This window comes from Pecten maximus, chromosome 4 (genome assembly GCF_902652985.1).
Source record: "Pecten maximus chromosome 4, xPecMax1.1, whole genome shotgun sequence".
NCBI lineage: Eukaryota > Metazoa > Mollusca > Bivalvia > Pectinida > Pectinidae > Pecten > Pecten maximus.
The window spans coordinates 20,766,681-20,790,383 of record NC_047018.1 but is presented as its reverse complement, the minus strand read 5'-3'; the positions used below and the strand labels follow the sequence as shown (position 1 = coordinate 20,790,383).

General features: G+C 35.8%; 1 protein-coding gene across 1 annotated transcript; it reads left to right on the top strand.

The window, feature by feature from the left end:
• The first annotated feature begins 1,661 nt into the window (after window positions 1-1,661).
• Window positions 1,662-18,838, top strand: LOC117325465. Its single transcript, XM_033881681.1, has 6 exons — window positions 1,662-1,780; window positions 2,582-2,680; window positions 3,581-3,699; window positions 12,150-12,240; window positions 18,132-18,346; window positions 18,740-18,838. Exons 1-6 carry the CDS (start codon window positions 1,696-1,698, stop codon window positions 18,767-18,769), a joined length of 639 nt encoding a protein of 212 aa, XP_033737572.1. The 5' UTR covers window positions 1,662-1,695; the 3' UTR covers window positions 18,770-18,838.
• The last annotated feature ends 4,865 nt before the right edge of the window (window positions 18,839-23,703 follow it).

Below are 23,703 nucleotides of genomic sequence, written 5' to 3'. Positions count from 1 at the left end.
CCATGTTAGATACATGTCTCCTTTTTACTATGTTAGATACATATCTATCATTTGCCAATGTTAGACACATATATACCTTTTGCGTATGTTACATACATATCTACCTTTTACCTGTGTAAGATACATATCTACCTTCTACCAGTTATAGATAATATCTAACTTTTACATGTGTTAGATATATTTCTACCTTTTACCAGTGTTTGATAATATCTAACCTTTACAAGTGTTAGATACATATCTACTTTCTACCAGTTATAGATAATATCTAACTTTTACAAGTGTTAGTTATATATCAACCTTTTACTAGTGTTCCATGCATATCAACCTTTTACCTGTGTAAGATACATATCTACCTTTTACCAGTATTAGACACATATCTACTTATACCAGTGTTAGTTATATATCCCCTTTTACTGGTGTTATATAGTTTCAACCTTTTACCAGTGTTAGATACCTTTTATCTCTATTAGACACATATCTACCTTTTACCAGTGTCAGATATTATCTACCTTTTACCATGTACGATACATATCCACCTTATACCCGTCAACGACACATACCTACCTTTTTATCAGATCTCCAATTATTATACAACTTGATCATATACTAAACATTTTTGGTTCTGGCATAGTTGACAGAGACTGACACAGTATCTGAATTTCAGTTTTCTTGGTTTGTTTCCATTTATGATGATGGTGATGTTAAACAGGTATCCTCGACAGGAGAACAGTGTTGAAGTCACAACTAAATAAAAACTGATGAAGTTGTAACCTAAAGATTACCATATAGCATTTTGATTAGGCTTTGCGTTTCAGTACTTCAAGTACTTTATAATTTTCCATGTTTATTCATAATAGGTACTGAAAGTTTATCCAGTGTTTCTTCTGAGTATATTGTGTATATTTAACAGAACTTAGAAGGGTGTCTATACCCGTACATACAAATGATATAAGTTCATGAGTTTTACTACATTTAGTACTTGCGCTTTATAAAAAAATATGATGAGTACCATGCCACTCGCCAAAACAATTAAGTCCATATTAGAAAAACGGTATAGTTGTAACCTTTATTTCTACACAGTAGTTATGTTGTTGCCTATCAAATAATGTACTGTGATACGTTTATGATTACATTGCATTGGTTATTTTACAGGTAGGCAACACGAGAGCCAAAGCCTTTCATTTAGTTGTATCCATATTTATCTGTTATACGCTATTTAAGATTTTATCCTTTGTTTGTTCGCCACACAAGGGCTCAAACAAAGTATCTCTCAGTCAAGCACCATGTCTGCGTGTCAGTTACATTTTCAATTTGCCATAAATATCAACTCGAACAACGTTATCTGTTTTACTCAGTACTGCAGGTAATATCCTTTGTTTATGTATTACATTTGTTTGCAGATATCTTTTATGATAAAAGAAATGGTATTGAAATAACTGTTTTGATATTTTTACTTGTTTTTGACCAATCAGACCTTTTTAGGTTATATCCTGACCGACCGACAAGCAATTGTCATCGGAATCAAAAATATATCTTATAACAAAAATAACGTTATTGTCGAATCATAATACTTGACCTTCAAAACAAAACATAAACAAGCCAAAGCCTCGTTAAAAAGGGAGTGAACATAGCCTGCAAACGTTTACTTTATGTCTAAGCAAACTTTCAGTACTCTGTTTTATTTAGCAGGGGAGAATGGCGACCAAGCTACTGCTGTTGGCGTGTATTTGGATCGGCTGTGTAACCTTGGTAAAAGGACAAATAGGAGCACCGACTGCAGGTGATGAAATACGAATGCTTGTTAATTTTTCACTTCGAAAAGCAAAGCAGACAGTTGTTTGTGACAGAATTGTTTGTCAATATACTTTGGTCATCGGATGTCGTTTTATCGTGCTCTATTTACTGATTGGAAGTAAACAGAGATAGGGTCCCCCCCCCCCCCCCCCCCCCCCCCCCCCCCCCCCCCCCCGTCCCACCAATTTAAGGTTGCATACCCCCAATGAGGGGTCACATACCCCCTTGAGGGGTCACATACACTCCCCCATCCCACCTATGTCGGGTCACATACCCTTAAGATGGTTTCGTTGAAACATTTTGTTTTTGTGTACATCTGAAGTTACCTCAAGTGCAACTCCAATGTGTGTGATTGGATCCCTACCCAAGGCGGTTTCGTTTCTCGGGTAGCTGAAACCATAGACAATCTAGTGCTGTATATTTGTGTCTCTACATATCTGGATATGACGCGATGGACCTCCCGTATGCTGACTAGTAACGTAGGTACCGACATCTACAAGGGGACACGTTTAAAAATAGCCGTGTCTTCCGAAAGGGCAATACACACAGCAAACACGTCTTTTGTTGACAACTAATACCATTGAAAAAAATGAAAATGTATAATTTTGCAAAGCATTGAACAAAGGTCTGCAACAACACCAACACGTTTATAAATATAAACGTAACACTCATATTTGTTATTTTCAAGATTAATTTTACTCCATCGAAATGATACGTTTCGTTTTGGCATTGTTATATTGTAATCAAAAACATTTATATTTATATAACTATTATATTACATTTCCAGGGCCGTTCAATTTCGATATCACGACAGCTTTCGCGTCCGTTATCGGTGCACTGGTGGCACAAAATCAAATTGACACCGACATCAATACACTCCAGTCCCGTAAGTATCCTGTATTTATATTCAGACCTTAGATGTCTGTCTTTCAGGAAATATTCGTCATGCCACTGAGAAATTAATTATGACGATGGTGCCTTTAGTATGAAATACTTTAGATGCTATTATTTTTGCGATGGTTAAAATTCCGCTGTTTTACAAAAATGTTAAAAGTAAAAAGCATTTTTTTTTTCTCGAAGACGGACCACCCGAAATCACATTTTTACAGGAGAAGAAAAACGTAAATCAAATTCTTTAACGTTCAGATGACATACCTAAATTCATAAAATGAGATTGCGAAATATATGCAATAAGAGAAGATTTTCGGGAAGAATCTTAACATTGAATCAAATTATATCACGCTTTCAAAGCAATAACCATGGCAGTAGCAATATCAAACTTTAAGGTGAACATTGACTGTATAGGGAAAGCATTTTCCAACGAGTCCATGATAACGACCATAATTGTTTTCCCGATTACCAATCATTATACTCTCGTGAATCTGTCTAAGACTATAAGTCATGTCATAGGTGATTCTTACTTCCAGCCTGCCGGCCGTTATTCTTTGTGACTATTTATTTTTATTCTAAAATAAACCTTATGACGGGGAAATTCTTGCAACTTTGACAAATTATTGTTCAGATTCAGATTAAGCATTGGCAGTGGCACTTTTCAGGTCATATTTATCAATCTTACTTACAAGAGGATTGTTCAAAGGACATAACACATTAGCTCCTTTTAACATAAGTTGAGATTTGTATATAGTTGAGAAAGAAGGAATTGAATTGTGAACTGTGTTCTAAAATTTAAAATATCACACTATAAACAAGTGCTGATAATATTTTGATATTTTCTCTAGAAAACTGGAATATCACATTAATTTAACATTGACATTTCTATTCCCAGCACCGACCAGGACCTCTACATTAGCAAATGAAGCCAACGGCTGTCCAGCCAACTGGCACTTGTACAATGGCTTCTGTTATGTAGTGACACCTTCGCCAAGGAATTATTTGACTACAAGGGTAAGTGAAGACTTCGTGATCCTTTTGTTTTCTCAATATATTAAAGCAGATATAGTGTTATTACCAATGCAAATGCATTATATTTATACGTGTATGTATGCATGTACTTCAATTGCAAAGTGCAATTTGCGTTGTTGTATTGTAGTTAAGTTACATTTAAAACGTTGATTAGTTGTATAAACTATGTTTTTTTTCTGATTTAATTTGTGCTTGTTTTCAGATTTAGTGTAAATACACTGTACTACTTTAAATACTTTAATGCGATTGTTCAATTTGCATTCTTTTATATTATTTCAGCCTTGTATCATTTATGGTGTAAACATATATCTCACTATCAACATTTAAATTGGTATTCAAATTTGCATAATCACTTAATCTTAAATTCATACATTTTCACTGTAATGCAACTGGTTACTAGTTTGACTTTGCATTTTCAGGTCACCTGACCCAAAAGGTCACGATGACCTATAGCCACCGTGTTGCGTCCGTCGTCGTCCGCCGTGCGCAATACTTTTTATTCCAGAACGCTATTCCTCCTTAACCTTTGGGCGGATTAGTTTTAAATTTGGTTTGAAGCATCATTGGGCAAGGGCAATCATATTTTTATATAAAAATGATGCTGGTCCGACCCCTAGGGACAGAGGGGCGGGTCCCAAAAAGGTGAACTTAACTGAAACTTTGCTTTAAAATCATACTCCTCCTTTACCCTTCGGTGGGTTTCATCCAAATTTGGTTTGAGCCATTATTAGGGGAGGGCGATCATATTTTATATAACTGATGCTGGTTCGACCCCTAGGGACAAAAGGGCGGGGGCAAAAAAGGGGAACTTTGCCGAAATTTTGCTTTAAAATCCTCCTCCTTTAACCCATAGGTGGATTACATCCAAATTTGGTGTGAAACACCAATGTGGAGAAATGAGGCTAGGTGACCCCTTGGGACAGACTTGGAACTTTGGTGAAATTTTGCTTTAAAATCCTACTCCTTAAACCTTGAGTAGATTACATCCAAATTAGTTTTTAAATATCATTTAAGATTCTTTAATACTCTCTTCTGTTGATTTATGGAACACACCTCCTGAAAATAGCAAATCCAATCCGTTCATAATTAACTTTAAAAACATTCTTAACTCCAACAGTCTTTCTGCTCACTCTGTCCCTCAGCACTATTACCACTGCAGAAGCAGGCACGGCCAGATCCCTCATGCACGTATAATAACGAGTTGCAGCTCATTGAATACTCATCTGTTCGCTCGAAACTTAGTTTATAACCTAATGTGTTCGTGTAATCTATCTACTGAAACTACTGAACACTTCCTCCTCCATTGTGCCAATTACCGGCAGCTTAGACTTCAATGTTTTAATCGCCTTCCTCCTAACTATAATGTTAACGTTTTACTCCATGGTAGTCCAGAATTCCCTGTTCAGTTATTTTTGATTATGTTCAAAATTTCATCATTCAATCTAAACGTTTCTGAAATTACCATCGCCTTTATGTGAAAAATGCTATTTATTGTCGCGATACTTATATACACTTTGTATGGCGCAGATTTCGTTAAGATTTTGTGTTTGTATTGTTTTACGATATACTAATAGTAAATATTTACAGAAAATACATGTACAGTCCCAATACTTATATCATATAGTGTAAGTACATTTTTATTATGAACTCGGATGGTAAACAACCAGTGTTTGTTCCATTCTTGCATTTTTGATGCCAACCCCGATGCCACCCAGTAATCCCCAGCCCGACCCCTGCACCCATTCCCCTCTCTCTTCCCCGCACATTATATATATATATATATATAAATCAATATATATGACCTATGCATTATTAATTTTGTCAATATCGGTCCATAGCCTATATCTACATCAGGAGACGGTTAATAGAAGTACTAAGTACTTGTTTCTGTATCCTTATATTTGTATTATTTGTATGCACCATTGCTATAACCAAATAAAATACAGTTTAAACCAAATATGGAGCACCTAGGTTTAATAATGCTTTAAAACACTACTCCTCCTAATACCTTAACTGATTAGAACCATATTTAGTAGGAAACAGCATTGGGGAAGGGTAATACTTATTGATATAAATGAGTCTTCGGGACAGAGGGGCATGGCCCACAAATGGAAACAACAACATTCAAGCAAAATCAAGTTGTTTGCTGATGATACTACTTTATATGTTATAGTAGATTCACCTCCAAACGCCTCCCATATATTACAAAGTGATTTAATGTTAGTACAAGAATGGTCTTATAAATGGTTGGTTGACTTTAATCCCAATAAAACGGAGAGTCTGGTAGTAAGTAAAAAAGTTATCAAACATCCTCATCCGGTCCTAAATCTAAATAATACTCCTATTTCTGAAGTGACTTCTCACACACATCTTGGTGTTTCTATTTCAAACAATGCCGATTGGAAACAGCACATCGATCCTATTATTACTAAAGCGTCATTTCGTATCAACATTTTCAGGAAATTAAAATTTAGAGTTGACAGACGAAGCCTTCAACAAATGTACTTGTCCTTTATCCGTCCCCTGCTAGAATACGCTGATGTCGTATGGGACAATCTAACAATTGAATATGCAAAAAAAACTAGAGAGTATCCAAATCGAAGCTATTCGGATAATATGTGGTGCAACTAAATTGACTAGTCAAGATTCCCTTTACCGGGAAACTGGTATAGAGCCGTTATCTGAAAGAAGACGTAAGCATAGAATTATACAGCTTCATAAAATTACCCATGGGCAGACACCTAGTTATTTAACAGATATATTACCAAATAGAATACACGAATTGCAACAAATAACCTTATGACGGGGAAATTCTTGCAACTTTGACAAATTATTGTTCAGATTCAGATTAAGCATTGGCAGTGGCACTTTTCAGGTCATATTTATCAATCTTACTTACAAGAGGATTGTTCAAAGGACATAACACATTAGCTCCTTTTAACATAAGTTGAGATTTGTATATAGTTGAGAAAGAAGGAATTGAATTGTGAACTGTGTTCTAAAATTTAAAATATCACACTATAAACAAGTGCTGATAATATTTTGATATTTTCTCTAGAAAACTGGAATATCACATTAATTTAACATTGACATTTCTATTCCCAGCACCGACCAGGACCTCTACATTAGCAAATGAAGCCAACGGCTGTCCAGCCAACTGGCACTTGTACAATGGCTTCTGTTATGTAGTGACACCTTCGCCAAGGAATTATTTGACTACAAGGGTAAGTGAAGACTTCGTGATCCTTTTGTTTTCTCAATATATTAAAGCAGATATAGTGTTATTACCAATGCAAATGCATTATATTTATACGTGTATGTATGCATGTACTTCAATTGCAAAGTGCAATTTGCGTTGTTGTATTGTAGTTAAGTTACATTTAAAACGTTGATTAGTTGTATAAACTATGTTTTTTTTCTGATTTAATTTGTGCTTGTTTTCAGATTTAGTGTAAATACACTGTACTACTTTAAATACTTTAATGCGATTGTTCAATTTGCATTCTTTTATATTATTTCAGCCTTGTATCATTTATGGTGTAAACATATATCTCACTATCAACATTTAAATTGGTATTCAAATTTGCATAATCACTTAATCTTAAATTCATACATTTTCACTGTAATGCAACTGGTTACTAGTTTGACTTTGCATTTTCAGGTCACCTGACCCAAAAGGTCACGATGACCTATAGCCACCGTGTTGCGTCCGTCGTCGTCCGCCGTGCGCAATACTTTTTATTCCAGAACGCTATTCCTCCTTAACCTTTGGGCGGATTAGTTTTAAATTTGGTTTGAAGCATCATTGGGCAAGGGCAATCATATTTTTATATAAAAATGATGCTGGTCCGACCCCTAGGGACAGAGGGGCGGGTCCCAAAAAGGTGAACTTAACTGAAACTTTGCTTTAAAATCATACTCCTCCTTTACCCTTCGGTGGGTTTCATCCAAATTTGGTTTGAGCCATTATTAGGGGAGGGCGATCATATTTTATATAACTGATGCTGGTTCGACCCCTAGGGACAAAAGGGCGGGGGCAAAAAAGGGGAACTTTGCCGAAATTTTGCTTTAAAATCCTCCTCCTTTAACCCATAGGTGGATTACATCCAAATTTGGTGTGAAACACCAATGTGGAGAAATGAGGCTAGGTGACCCCTTGGGACAGACTTGGAACTTTGGTGAAATTTTGCTTTAAAATCCTACTCCTTAAACCTTGAGTAGATTACATCCAAATTAGTTTTTAAATATCATTTAAGATTCTTTAATACTCTCTTCTGTTGATTTATGGAACACACCTCCTGAAAATAGCAAATCCAATCCGTTCATAATTAACTTTAAAAACATTCTTAACTCCAACAGTCTTTCTGCTCACTCTGTCCCTCAGCACTATTACCACTGCAGAAGCAGGCACGGCCAGATCCCTCATGCACGTATAATAACGAGTTGCAGCTCATTGAATACTCATCTGTTCGCTCGAAACTTAGTTTATAACCTAATGTGTTCGTGTAATCTATCTACTGAAACTACTGAACACTTCCTCCTCCATTGTGCCAATTACCGGCAGCTTAGACTTCAATGTTTTAATCGCCTTCCTCCTAACTATAATGTTAACGTTTTACTCCATGGTAGTCCAGAATTCCCTGTTCAGTTATTTTTGATTATGTTCAAAATTTCATCATTCAATCTAAACGTTTCTGAAATTACCATCGCCTTTATGTGAAAAATGCTATTTATTGTCGCGATACTTATATACACTTTGTATGGCGCAGATTTCGTTAAGATTTTGTGTTTGTATTGTTTTACGATATACTAATAGTAAATATTTACAGAAAATACATGTACAGTCCCAATACTTATATCATATAGTGTAAGTACATTTTTATTATGAACTCGGATGGTAAACAACCAGTGTTTGTTCCATTCTTGCATTTTTGATGCCAACCCCGATGCCACCCAGTAATCCCCAGCCCGACCCCTGCACCCATTCCCCTCTCTCTTCCCCGCACATTATATATATATATATATATAAATCAATATATATGACCTATGCATTATTAATTTTGTCAATATCGGTCCATAGCCTATATCTACATCAGGAGACGGTTAATAGAAGTACTAAGTACTTGTTTCTGTATCCTTATATTTGTATTATTTGTATGCACCATTGCTATAACCAAATAAAATACAGTTTAAACCAAATATGGAGCACCTAGGTTTAATAATGCTTTAAAACACTACTCCTCCTAATACCTTAACTGATTAGAACCATATTTAGTAGGAAACAGCATTGGGGAAGGGTAATACTTATTGATATAAATGAGTCTTCGGGACAGAGGGGCATGGCCCACAAATGGAAACAACAACATTCAAGCAAAATCAAGTTGTTTGCTGATGATACTACTTTATATGTTATAGTAGATTCACCTCCAAACGCCTCCCATATATTACAAAGTGATTTAATGTTAGTACAAGAATGGTCTTATAAATGGTTGGTTGACTTTAATCCCAATAAAACGGAGAGTCTGGTAGTAAGTAAAAAAGTTATCAAACATCCTCATCCGGTCCTAAATCTAAATAATACTCCTATTTCTGAAGTGACTTCTCACACACATCTTGGTGTTTCTATTTCAAACAATGCCGATTGGAAACAGCACATCGATCCTATTATTACTAAAGCGTCATTTCGTATCAACATTTTCAGGAAATTAAAATTTAGAGTTGACAGACGAAGCCTTCAACAAATGTACTTGTCCTTTATCCGTCCCCTGCTAGAATACGCTGATGTCGTATGGGACAATCTAACAATTGAATATGCAAAAAAAACTAGAGAGTATCCAAATCGAAGCTATTCGGATAATATGTGGTGCAACTAAATTGACTAGTCAAGATTCCCTTTACCGGGAAACTGGTATAGAGCCGTTATCTGAAAGAAGACGTAAGCATAGAATTATACAGCTTCATAAAATTACCCATGGGCAGACACCTAGTTATTTAACAGATATATTACCAAATAGAATACACGAATTGCACAATCATAATACTCGCTAATCTCAAAATATCACCATTCCGAAAGCTAGAACCTCTTTCTATAACAGCTCGTTTTTTCCCTCTACTATTACCCTATGGAATAATTTACTTCCGAATATAAAAGAAAATCATTCCAATTTTCACCTAAAATTGTATCTCAACTCTGGAAAATTGAATATTCCCACATTTTATTTGTCTGGAAAACGAATAGGGCAAGTTTATCATGCCAGACTTCGTTTAAAATGTAGCTCTCTCCGAGATCATCTATTTCATAAAAATCTTATTGAAAATCCGTATTTTACCTGCGGTCAAATTGAAACAACAAATCACCATCTCCTGGAATGTAATATGTACAACATGATACGCCATCAATACATCTAACCTATTAACAACTTGTCGCTAGACTTGCTTCTTTACGGTGATTCACTGCGTACAGAAGCAGAAAATATTAATATTTTTAATTCTGTCCAATCTTTTATTATTAAAAGTAAACGCTTTGAGTCTGTATGATATTCCTTTCACTATAAGATATCTAAACATATATATTATTCTAAGAATATAATGTATGTCAAAAACTGAAACCCATGTCCCTCGTTGTCACTTATTTATGAGGACTCACGGAAAAATGTTGCACTAACATTCCTATTCTTCTACCACCATCACCTACCCCCTCCCCATCCCCATCCCCTCCGCTCCCCCACTACTCAAATAGATTAGTATTAATGAGATAATTTCTTAACCTATGTATTAATGTAATTACTGTTTATTACCATTGTATGTTAATTTCGACAGTATTGCAAATTCTCTGCTGAGATTACTTTATTTATATGCGTACGGGTCAGAGTCATGCCGATCTACATACGTACAAGTTGTATGTCTGTAGCTCACCATGATATCTGCTTATTATGTTATCTGCCTGTCCCAAAGAGAAGACGGATTTATATAAGTACGAAAGTACTTCTTTCCGAATTCTTTACTATTCTATGTTTGTGTAATATTCTATGTAAATATTTGAACAATAAAATACTGTTTAAACCAAATGGAATCAAGGCTGAAATTTTGCATTAAGATGCTGACTTCCTTTAAGCCAAAATGGATCAAAACCAAATTTGATCTGAAACATAAAATGCTGCGTATAGACAATTTATGGTAATTATTATATCATTATAATGATGCTTGATTGAGGGATGCGTCCCTGCTGTAAGTGTTTGTCAGATGACCGTTAAGGCCCATGGGCCTCTTGTTTCAAATTGATTAACTTAAAAAAAATAAAGATTTGTAGAAAATTACATTATTGAACAATTATTGTAATCTTCTTTAAAAGACTCTGTTTAGGTTTATTAAGTTGTATTAGTTTTTGTTTATATTTTAACTTATTTTTAATAGCTATACATATGATGTAGTGTGTTTTTTCATGTTTGTTATTATACTCGTATGGCGCTATATAAATCAGTTACAATGTATTTCAGAACTATCAGCCTCCGAGCTCCTGCATTTTGGTTAAACTCCTCACTGCATTCTGAAAGCATTTTTCTTCTCATTAGTGCTGTCTTGCAACTTATAGTGATATCTATATATCAATATTTATAATAGTGTGTAAATTAGATAGATATTTTTTAGCATACTTAAGTAATACAAGCCATGTAATGATAGTATTACATTAAATATATACATATTAAGCTAATATTGTCATTATTAATAGTAATATATATCATTAGTGCTTGGAATTTAGAAAAATTATTTCTGGTTTCTATTTATTTTTATTTAATATTTTAATCTGGTATTGTCATTATTAATAGTGAAATATATAGTAAGTCATAGTGCTTTGAAAATAAGATTTTTTATTTATTTTTAATTAATCTATTATTGTCATTTCATTAATTCTAGTAAAATAATCTATACGATAGTGCTTTAAGAACTTCATACAGAAATACATTCTTTTATCTGAGCCACTTAGATTAGCGATTAGATGCCCCAGATCGTGAGTTCCAGGCACGGTCAGGGCAGGAGTTATAAAATTGTCTTCCTTCGTCATTTATGTTACTGTGTCATATCAGTTCTGTTAAGGTAGCTGTTTTAGCGGGAATGCTATTTTTACGATATTCGCCCTCGAAGCATGACTATAAAATGATGATTTATTTAATCATAGTTTCTGTACACTGCTTTCTGTTACAAGCGTGATGGCGTCCAGGTAGCGCGAGTTCATCAAGCCTGTTTTTTAAGTAGGTTAAACGCAAAAAAAATCAAACAATACACATGTTTTGCCATTAAACTAATTGAAATGTACATGATTGGTTGTTAGATATCATAAAACGTGAAAAAGTTGATATTTTGTGATAGCGGAAACTACATCTTTTTATATTTAGAGATTGCTTGATTATAAATTTTGATATTATTTTACTCAGAATACATGCCTGACAATGGGAGGATATCTAGCTAATTTTGAAGATGAAGCTGAATTTAACAATTTGAGGGACACCGTCTTACAAAGCAGGAGTAAGTAGACGATCCTTAAAAATGACTCCATTTTCATATTAATAATAATGATAAACACAATTATATGTTTAGGAAATATTGGTCAAACATTGACAGTGAAGTGTGTTGTTTATAAAATTTAAAATGCATTTTTGAAAATATATCAAAGATTGAACAAAGGTCTGCAACAATATCTGCCTGGTCACGTTCTACATTTATTACCAGCCTATAACACAACTTATCTATTGTTACTGCCTGGTCACATTCTACATTTATTTCCAGCCTATAACACATATTATCTACTATTACTGCCTGGTCACGTTCTACATTTAGTACCCGCCTATAACACATATTATCTACTATTACTGCCTGGTCACGTTCTACATTTATTACCAGCCTAGAACACATGCTCTACTATTAAGGCCTGGTCACGTTCTACATTTACAACCAGCCTATAACACATTATCTACTATTAAAGCCTGGTCACGTTCTACATTTATAACCAGTCTATAACACATATTATCTACTATTACTGCCTGGTCACGTTCTACGTTTATTACCAGCCTATAACACATGATCTACTATTACTGCCTGGTCACGTTCTACATTTATTACCAGCCTATCACACATTATCTACTGTTACTGCCTGGTCACGTCCTACATTTATTACCAGCCTATAACACATATTATCTACTATTACTGCCTGGTCACGTTCTACATTTATTACCAGACTATAACACATATTATCTACTATTACTGCCTGGTCACGTTCTTCATTTATTACCAGCCTATAACACATGATCTACTATTAAGGCCTGGTCACGTTCTACATTTATTACCAGCCTATAACACATTATCTATTGTTACTTTCTGTTCACGTTCTACATTTATTACCAGCCTAAAACAACACATTATCTACTGTTACTGCCTGGTCACGTTCTACATTTAGTACCAGCCTATAACACATATTATCTACTGTTACTGCCTGGTCACGTTCTACATTTATTACCAGCCCATAACACATGCTCTACTATTTAGGCCTGGTCACGTTCTACATTTACAACCAGCCTATAACACATTATCTACTGTTACTGCCTGGTCACGTTCTACATTTATTACCAGCCTATAACACATGCTCTACTATGAAGGCCTGGTCACGTTCTACATTTACAACCAGCCTATAACAACACATTATCTATTGTTCCTGCCTGGTCACGTTCTACATTCATTACCAGCCTAAAACAACACATTATCTACTATTATTGCCTGGTCACGTTCTACATTTATTACCAGCCTAAAACAACACATTATCTACTATAACTGCCTTGCCAAGTTCAACATTTATTACCAGCCTAAAATAACATATTATCTATTATTACTGCCTGGTCACGTCCTACATTTGTTACTAGCCTAAACAACACATTATCTACTATTACTGCCTGGTCACGTCCTACATTTATTACCAGCCTAAAACAACACATTATATACTGTTACTGCCTGGTCACGTCCTACATTTATTACCAGCCTAAAACAACATATTATCAACTATTACTGCCTGGTCCCGTTCTACATTTATTACCAGCCTATAACACACATTATCTACTGTTACTGCCTGGTCACGTTCTACATTTATTACCAGCCTATAACACATGATATACTATTACTGCCTGGTCACTTTCTACATTTAGTACCAGCCTATAACATATATTATCTACTATTACTGCCTGGTCACGTTCTACATTTATTACCAGCCTAAAACTACACATTATCTATTGTTCCTGCCTGGTCACGTTCTACATTTATTACCAGCCTAAAACAACACATTATCTACTATTATTGCCTGGTCACGTTCTACATTTATTACCAGCCTAAAACAACACATTATTTACTATTACTGCCTGGTCACGTTTTACATTTATTACCAGCCTAAAACAACATATTATTTACTATTACTGTCTGGTCACGTCCTACATTTGTTACCAGCCTGAAACAACATATTATCTACTATTACTGCCTGCTGACGTCCTACATTTATTACCAGCCTAAAACAACACATTATATACTGTTACTGCCTAGTCACGTCCTACATTTATTACCGGCCTAACATATTATCTTCGGTTACTGCCTGGTCACTTCCTACATTTTTTACTAGCCTAAAACTAAATATTATCTGCTATTACTGCCTGGTCACGTTCTACATTTATTACCAGACTATAACACATGATCAACTATTACTGCCTGGTCACCTCCTACATTTATTACCAGCCTAAAACAACACATTATCTACTGTTACTGCCTGGTCACGTTCTACATTTATTACCAGCCCATAACACATATTATCTACTGTTACTGCCTGGTCACCTCCTACATTTATTACCAGCCTAAAACAACACATTATCTCTTGTTACTGCCTGGTCACGTTCTACATTGATTACCAGCCTAACACACATTATCTACTGTTACTGCCTGGTCACGTCCTACATTTATTACCAGCCTAAAACAACACGTTATCTACTATTACTGCCTGGTCACGTTCTACATTTATTACAAGCCTATAACACATGATCTACTATTAAGGCCTGGTCACGTTCTACATTTATAACCAGCCTATAACACATATTATCTACTATTACTGCCTGGTCACGTTCTACGTTTATTACCAGCCTATAACACATGATCTACTATTACTGCCTGGTCACGTTCTACATTTATTTTCAGCCTATAACACATTATCTACTGTTACTGCCTGGTCACGTTCTACATTTATTACCAGCCCATAACACATATTATCTATTGTTACTGCCTGGTCACGTCCTACATTTATTACCAGTCTAAAACAACACATTATCTCTTGTTACTGCCTGGTCACGTTCGACATTTATTACCAGCCTATCACACATTATCTACTGTTACTGCCTGGTCACGTCCTACATTTATTACCAGCCTAAAACAACACATTATCTACTATTACTGCCTGGTCACGTTCTACATTTATTACCAGCCTATAACACATGATCTACTATTAAGGCCTGGTCACGTTCTACATTTATAACCAGCCTATAACACATATTATCTACTATTACTGCCTGGTCACGTTCTACGTTTATTACCAGCCTATAACACATGATCTACTATTACTGCCTGGTCACGTTCTACATTTATTACCAGCCTATCACACATTATCTACTGTTACTGCCTGGTCACGTCCTACATTTATTACCAGCCTATAACACATATTATCTACTATTACTGCCTGGTCACGTTCTCCTTTTATTACCAGCCTAAAACACATGATCTACTATTAAGGCCTGGTCACGTTCTATATTTATTACCAGCCTAAAATAACACATTATCTACTGTTACTGCCTGGTCACGTTCTACATTTAGTACCAGCCTATAACACATATTATCTACTGTTACTGCCTGGTCACGTCTACATTTATTACCAGCCTATAACACATGCTCTACTATTTAGGCCTGGTCACGTTCTACATTTACAACCAGCCTATAACACATTATTCACTGTTACTGCCTGGTCACGTTCTACATTTATTACTAGCCCATAACACACATTATCTACTGTTACTGCCTGGTCACGTTCTACATTCATTACCAGCCTAAAACAACACATTATCTTCTATTATTGCCTGGTCACGTTCTACATTTATTACCAGCCTAAAACAACACATTATCTACTATAACTGCCTTGCCAAGTTCAACATTTATTACCAGCCTAAAATAACATATTACTCTATTATTACGGCCTGGTCACGTCCTACATTTGTTACTAGCCTAAACAACACATTATCTACTATTACTGCCTGGTCACGTCCTACATTTATTACCAGCCTAAAACGACACATTATATACTGTTACTGCCTGGTCACGTCCTACATTTATTACCAGCCTATAACATATTATCTACTGTTACTGCCTGGTCACGTTCTACATTTATTACCAGCCTATAACACATTATTTACTATTACTGCCTGGTCACTTTCTACATTTAGTACCAGCCTATAACATATATTATCTACTATTACTGCCTGGTCACGTTCTACATTATTACCAGCCTAAAACTACACATTATCTATTGTTCCTGCCTGGTCACGTTTACATTTATTACCAGCCTAAACACAACACATATCTACGATTATTGCCTGGTCACGTTCTACCTTATTACCAGCCTAAAACAACACAGTATTTACTATTACTGCCTGGTCACGTTTTACATTTATTACCAGCCTAAAACAACATATTATTTACTATTACGGTCGGGTCACGTCCTACATTTGTTACCAGCCTGAAACAACATATTATCTACTATTACTGCCTGCTGACGTCCTACATTTATTACAGCCTAAAACAACACATTATATACTGTTACTGCCTGGTCACGTCTACATTTATTACCCGGCCTCACATATTATCTTCGGTTACTGCCTGGTCACTTCCTTACATTTTTTACTAGCCTAAAACTAAATATTATCTGCTATTACTGCCTGGTCACGTTCTACATTTATACCAGACTATAACACATGATCAACTATTACTGCCTGGTCACCTCCTACATTTATTACCAGCCTAAAACAACACATTATCTACTGTTACTGCATGGTCACGTTCTACATTTTATTACCAGCCCATAACACATATTATCTACTGTTACTGCCTGGTCACCTCCTACATTTATTTACCACCTATAACAACACATTATCTCTTGTTACTGCCTGGTCACGTTTCGACATTGATTACAGCCTATCACACATTATCTACTGTTACTGCCTGGTCACGTCCTACATTTATTACCAGCCTAAAACAACACATTATCTACTATTACTGCCTGGTCACGTTCTACATTTATTACCAGCCTATAACACATGATCTACTATTAAGGCCTGGTCACGTTCTACATTTATAACCAGCCTATAACACATATTATCTACTATTACTGCCTGGTCACGTTCTACGTTTATTACCAGCCTATAACACATGATCTACTATTACTGCCTGGTCACGTTCTACATTTATTACCAGCCTATCACACATTATCTACTGTTACTGCCTGGTCACGTCCTACATTTATTACCAGCCTATAACACATATTATCTACTATTACTGCCTGGTCACGTTCTCCTTTTATTACCAGCCTAAAACACATGATCTACTATTAAGGCCTGGTCACGTTCTATATTTATTACCAGCCTATAACACAACTTATCTATTGTTACTTTCTGGTCACGTTCTACATTTATTACCAGCCTAAAATAACACATTATCTACTGTTACTGCCTGGTCACGTTCTACATTTAGTACCAGCCTATAACACATATTATCTACTGTTACTGCCTGGTCACGTCTACATTTATTACCAGCCTATAACACATGCTCTACTATTTAGGCCTGGTCACGTTCTACATTTACAACCAGCCTATAACACATTATTCACTGTTACTGCCTGGTCACGTTCTACATTTATTACTAGCCCATAACACACATTATCTACTGTTACTGCCTGGTCACGTCCTACATTTATTACCAGCCTAAAACAACACATTATTTACTATTACTGCCTGGTCACGTCCTACATTTATTACCAATCTAACAACACATGATCTATATTACCAGCATAACACAACACATTACTATTACTGCCTGGTGATGTCCTACATCGTTACCACCATATAACAACACTGTGTGATTCTCTTGCTGCCGAATCACGTCCTATTATAACAAATGTGTTAATTTATTTGTGAACAGAAATGCGTTGATATCTGTGTAAAGCATGTGTATATGGATAAACCAGTGTAAATATGTGTGAACGTATGAGAACGGTTTATTACTAGTGTAAATATGCAATGTGTGTTTTTTAACATGTTTTTATTAATACCTGTAAAATAACGAATACATAGATGCCATCCCAACCTTCGTTGGCTTCAACGATCACATTCAGGAGGGGAACTTCGTCAACGATATCGTCAATGATACACCCAATTATCTACCTTTCATCGATGGAGATGGTAACGTTTTTGGTCCTGGTCCGGGTGACTGTGGGGTCGCGCGGGGTAACTTCGTTACTACCTTTCCCTGTGTACAGAGTGCTAGTGGTCTCTGCAAACGAAGACAGGTACACCATTTTATTATATTTTTTTGTAAATACAGAGAATCTTCGTCGGTGATTTTTTATTACGTTATTTGCAATTGACAATGTATCTAGATTTGTCGAGTTGATGGAGATTCTACTGTGAAGGGTCTCCCTGTATATCAGTCATATTTCTCCTCGTTTGATCGATTTCGGCGTCGATTTTATCATTTTAATTGGAATATTAAAGCTTTTTTTTTTTGCAAAACATTTATCAGTATCAGGTTGCTCTCAGTATAGTTCAGATTGTCAACAATGAGTTCATGTCTTAGTGTGATAAACAATGTTTGTTGATCACTCTGACGTAACATTTGTTTGATAAATTAAAATTTTATATATTATTAACGTACTTAAGTTTGCATTGATCTTTTGTTTCAGAACAGTGTACTAACATACTCTGGTTTGTAGAGGAGAAACGATTAGTCCATTTGATCACATTGTATGAAAAACGTGATATTAAATATTGCAGTAATACTTGTTTAGTGTTGTGTTTTTAATTGGAAGCGATGGAGTCTGACAACATCTCATGGAATAGTCTCGTATGTTAATCACTATGATAATACATTTATAGTACAAATGAATATAGCATTGTGTTTGGAATTGGAAGCGATGAAGAGTCAATTTCTCGTCGACTTGTCCCGTTTGATTATGCACATATCTTTGTAGTCCACATGTCGTTATGTTTAGAATTGTTACGGAGTTTGTCAATCTCTTGTGGATTAGTCCCAAATGTTAATTGCTATGACAATTTATTACTATACGCAATGTCCCTACGCTTTGAAATGAAAACAGAAAAGAAATATGTCGCAGTTTCAACACAAGCATTTCATTTAATAGTGTAAATGTGCTAAAGCGCCGACAAAGAGTAATTATGATTGATTTAAAACAATAATTGAAAGAGAAGGGGAAAAGGAATGAAAACGAAAACAAGTATCTGCAAACATAAACTGCACATGTAAACAGCACACCCACAAAACGACGTTATTATGCGAAAAAAAATATTCCTACGGGATTCGAACTCGTTACACTCATTCCTGTGCTCACTGACGAAACTTGATAGCCCTCACGACTGATTGGTCGATGCTAAACGTCCTCAGCATATTAAACATGCAAATAGATGCATTAAATGCAAATAAGGCAACATGGCCGGATGGAATCAGCCATCGTATGCTTAAACTAGAAGCAAGTGAATTTGCACACGTCATGCCGAACTTTAATAGTGTGCCAGGTGAAGCACACCGCAGTTGCGGAGAACATATTAACTACACATTTGCTTTTTGAAAAACTAGACGCATAGATTATATTTTGTATTTTCACATTAAATATGTGTATTACATTGATCTTACGCATTATATTCTTTTACACGGAACAACATAATAGAACTGTTAACACAGGCTCACAGTCGAGAAGTGCGGGGATTTTTTTTTTAATCGCAAGTGGTAAATACAAGCATTGAACTGCTTTCAGTTTTGCAGTGATGGGCTTATAACCCCAACTGGACAAAGGTAAAAACATTAGCCCTCTTCATTAAATTTGTTTGTCCTGTTGGCATTATCAGCCCATAAGTGTCAACTGAAAGCAATTCACTGCTAAAATAATCTTAATATACATCGTGAGGTCTTACATCTATTTTTTATGAATTGATATAACTGATACAAATGAGGTTTAATGGGACCCAAGAAATCGATAAAATGAAGAAATAGGAATTGGTAAGCGTCACCACATGACATCGCCCGTATAACAGAACATGCTGGACACATTATTGTTAGTTAAGTTAAGGTTTATTCTGCTTTCCTTGTGAGCTGCGATGTCTTTCATCATATGGCTTGTGTCTGTGTGTCTGTAGGCATGTGTCTGTATGTGTGTCTGTAGGCATGTGTCTGTATGTGTGTCTGTAGGCTTGTGTCTGTATGTGTGTCTGTAGGCATGTGTCTCTGTGTGTGTGTCTGTAGGCATGTGTCTGTATGTGTGTCTGTAGGCTTGTGTCTGTATGTGTGTCTGTAGGCTTGTGTCTGTATGTGTGTCTGTAGGCATGTGTCTGTATGTGTGTCTGTAGGCTTGTGTCTGTATGTGTGTCTGTAGGCATGCGTCTGTATGTGTGTCTGTAGGCATGTGTCTGTGTGTGTGTGTGTGTTTTTATTTTGTTATTTTTGTCTGCTTTTCTCTCCGTCGTGGTCAGATTTATACGGCTAACTATCGGACGTCATGGTTATCAATCGGACATAGAGGTTCCCCGACGAGTGGAGATTGTTTATCATTTTTATCCAACTCGAGTTAGTTAATTTTCTAATTTTGAAAAGACACGAGCTTTAGCGAGTGTCTTTTCAAAATTAGAAAATTAACTAACGAGAGTTGGATAAAAATGATAAACAATCGTCACAAGTAGGGGAACTTGTTTATCCCATAACTTCTTTACTTACAAATGTAAGCATGTCAAGTTCAAATTCTCCCAACGTAGCAACTAAATTCCGTGAACCAAATCACTACGGGACAAAATATAGGTCGTTATGAACGAAAGCTTATCATCTATTTTAGATGCACGACTCATATCTTCTGTACTATATTTGTAAATGATATTATTTCACTAAACGAAATATAAGTTTGAAAGTCCTTGTATCTGTGTAATTTATTAATAGGTAACTTGTTTAAATAACTCCGCTCGAAATATTCGAAGACGACACCATCATCGCGAAGTTGAACGTCACCGCTGAATATAAGACTAATCATTGTCAGATTCAATTATCGGTCCTTTCCTGGATTTCGTAGGTATGCTATTACTGGTTATTGTGATGTTAAATGTTCATTCTGAGATTTATTCATTCAAGACATCGTGCATTTCAACAAATATTTCGGAAACCGAGCTGGAGTGTTGAGCACTCCATCCGTCGTCTATTTTACCATCAAATTATATTTCGTACGACTCAAACCCCAGATTAATCGACATTTCCATGAGGACACCCGGGGACCCCTCTCACCCAGTTTAATATGCTAGAGTGGGGGTACGTAATTTCGCACACTTTCGGTATGTATCTTAATACATTTCCATCAAATTAATTTCAAATCAAGAAAGAATACCTCACATTGTTAGATGTGCAAATGCTTCGTAACATACAAGTGTGCAACCTGATATGCGCACACGTATCACTGCGCATGGGAGCTGTTGTTAACTTGTGTTTATTGCTGGGTTTGAAGACGATCGGGAACGTAATTTCGCACACCCAACTAACTTCTTTAATTTTTTTGGTAAAAATAGTTTTCAGCCATTTTATAGACAAACAACATCCTAAACTAAGATAAAGCCCAATGCCATGATTAAAAAAATCTTAAAAAACAAAATAATGTAAAATTGGAAAGTGTCAATTTACCGCTATTTTTTGCTTTAAATAATGACTGCTCCCTACGAAGGTAATGTAAACAAGGCAGTGAAAATGACGGGGTGTCTACAGGTCAGCGCTGTTATTAGTTATACTTGGTGGATTTGTATTAAGTTTTGTTTATAATCTGATCAAATTATGTTTTCCTTAAATATTTGCAAATTCACATGCCAATCAACAACTGGGATTATTTTAAATAAAATATTTAATCATCCGGTATCAATTTTATCGGAAGAGAGTCGTATCAGTTAAAGTATGTTTTCAAAACGAACTTAATCTGAAAAGATGTACTTAAGACGGCAAATGTTCCACTAAAGATTGGTATTAGTCGACATATAAACAAAAAAACACAGTCCTCGACCACTTGGAGGAAAAACGCAAAAAAATATAAAAAAAATCGTCAGGTGTGCGAATTTACGTACTGTGCGAAATTACGTACCCTTGCTCTAATGTTGAGCACCAAAAAATCATCAAAACGTGTCCATGCTGATCTTTTGAAGACAGACGGCAAAAAAAAAAGAGAAGATAAGTGAGAGTAGTAAAAATAGTCCGTGGTCAAAGGCCAGAGGTTAGCCAATCAGATTTGTTGGAGGTCACAAATGACCAATCGGAGGCTTAGAAAGTGGTTACACACCGCGGTGTGTAAACAAAAACAATAACACACTGCTACGAATTTTATCACGTGCCATATCAGTTGTGAAACAAGCGTGGTTATGGGATAAATCATGGTTATCAATCGGACGTCATGGTTATCAATCGGACATCATGGTTATCAATCGGACGTCATGGTTATCAATCGGACGTCATGGTTATCAATCGGACGTCATGGTAATCAAGCGGACATCATGACTATCAATTGGACATCGTGATTATCTATCCAACGTCATGGTTATCAATACGACATAATGATTATCTATTGGAAATCATGATTATCAATCGGACGTCATGACTATCTATCGGACATCATGGCTATCTATCGGACGTCATGACTATCTATCGGACATCATGGCTATCTATCGGACGTCATGGTAATCAATGAGACATCCTGGCTATCTATCGGACGTCATGGTAATCAATGAGACATCCTGGCTATCTATCGGACATCATGGCTATCTATCGGACATCATGGCTATCTATCGGACGTCATGACTATCTATCGGACATCATGACTATCCATCGGACATCAGGATTATCAATCGGACATCATGGCTATCTATCGGACGTCATGGTAATCAATGAGACATCCTGGCTATCTATCGGACATCATGGCTATCTATCGGACGTCATGGTAATCAATGAGACATCCTGGCTATCTATCGGACATCATGGCTATCTATCGGACATCATGGCTATCTATCGGACATCATGACTATCCATCGGACATCAGGATTATCAATCGGACATCATGGCTATCTATCGGACGTCATGGTAATCAATGAGACATCCTGGCTATCTATCGGACATCGTGATTATCTATCCCATGTCATGACTATCTATCGGACGTCATGGCTATCTATCGGACGTCATGGTTATCAATCGGACATCATGGTTTTTTTATCGGACGTCATTGTTACCTTTGGTTATTTATCATTTAAACATTAATATTGACATTCAATAAAACCATTTACTGATTGAGAGATGCAGAATGTGTGTTCCTTCTCAATGGACAACCGAAATTATAATTTCTTTATCTCCTAAACTGAAATAATAGTTCTCTTTTTTTTACATTTTATTTATCAATTTGATGTTTTACCGTGTATCGCCAAAAAGGAATGAAACTATCGCTTACGTCAAACTGAAGGTAATGCAATGTCAAACTCCAACTATACAGTCCAGAGTATACTTGGTCAATCGTAACAGCTAATACGATCCAATGACATGTATTGCTATAAAGACATAGACGCTGGTGGCAATCGGTGAAATATTCCATATGTATATTTATCAACTTTATTAAACTCTATACATCAT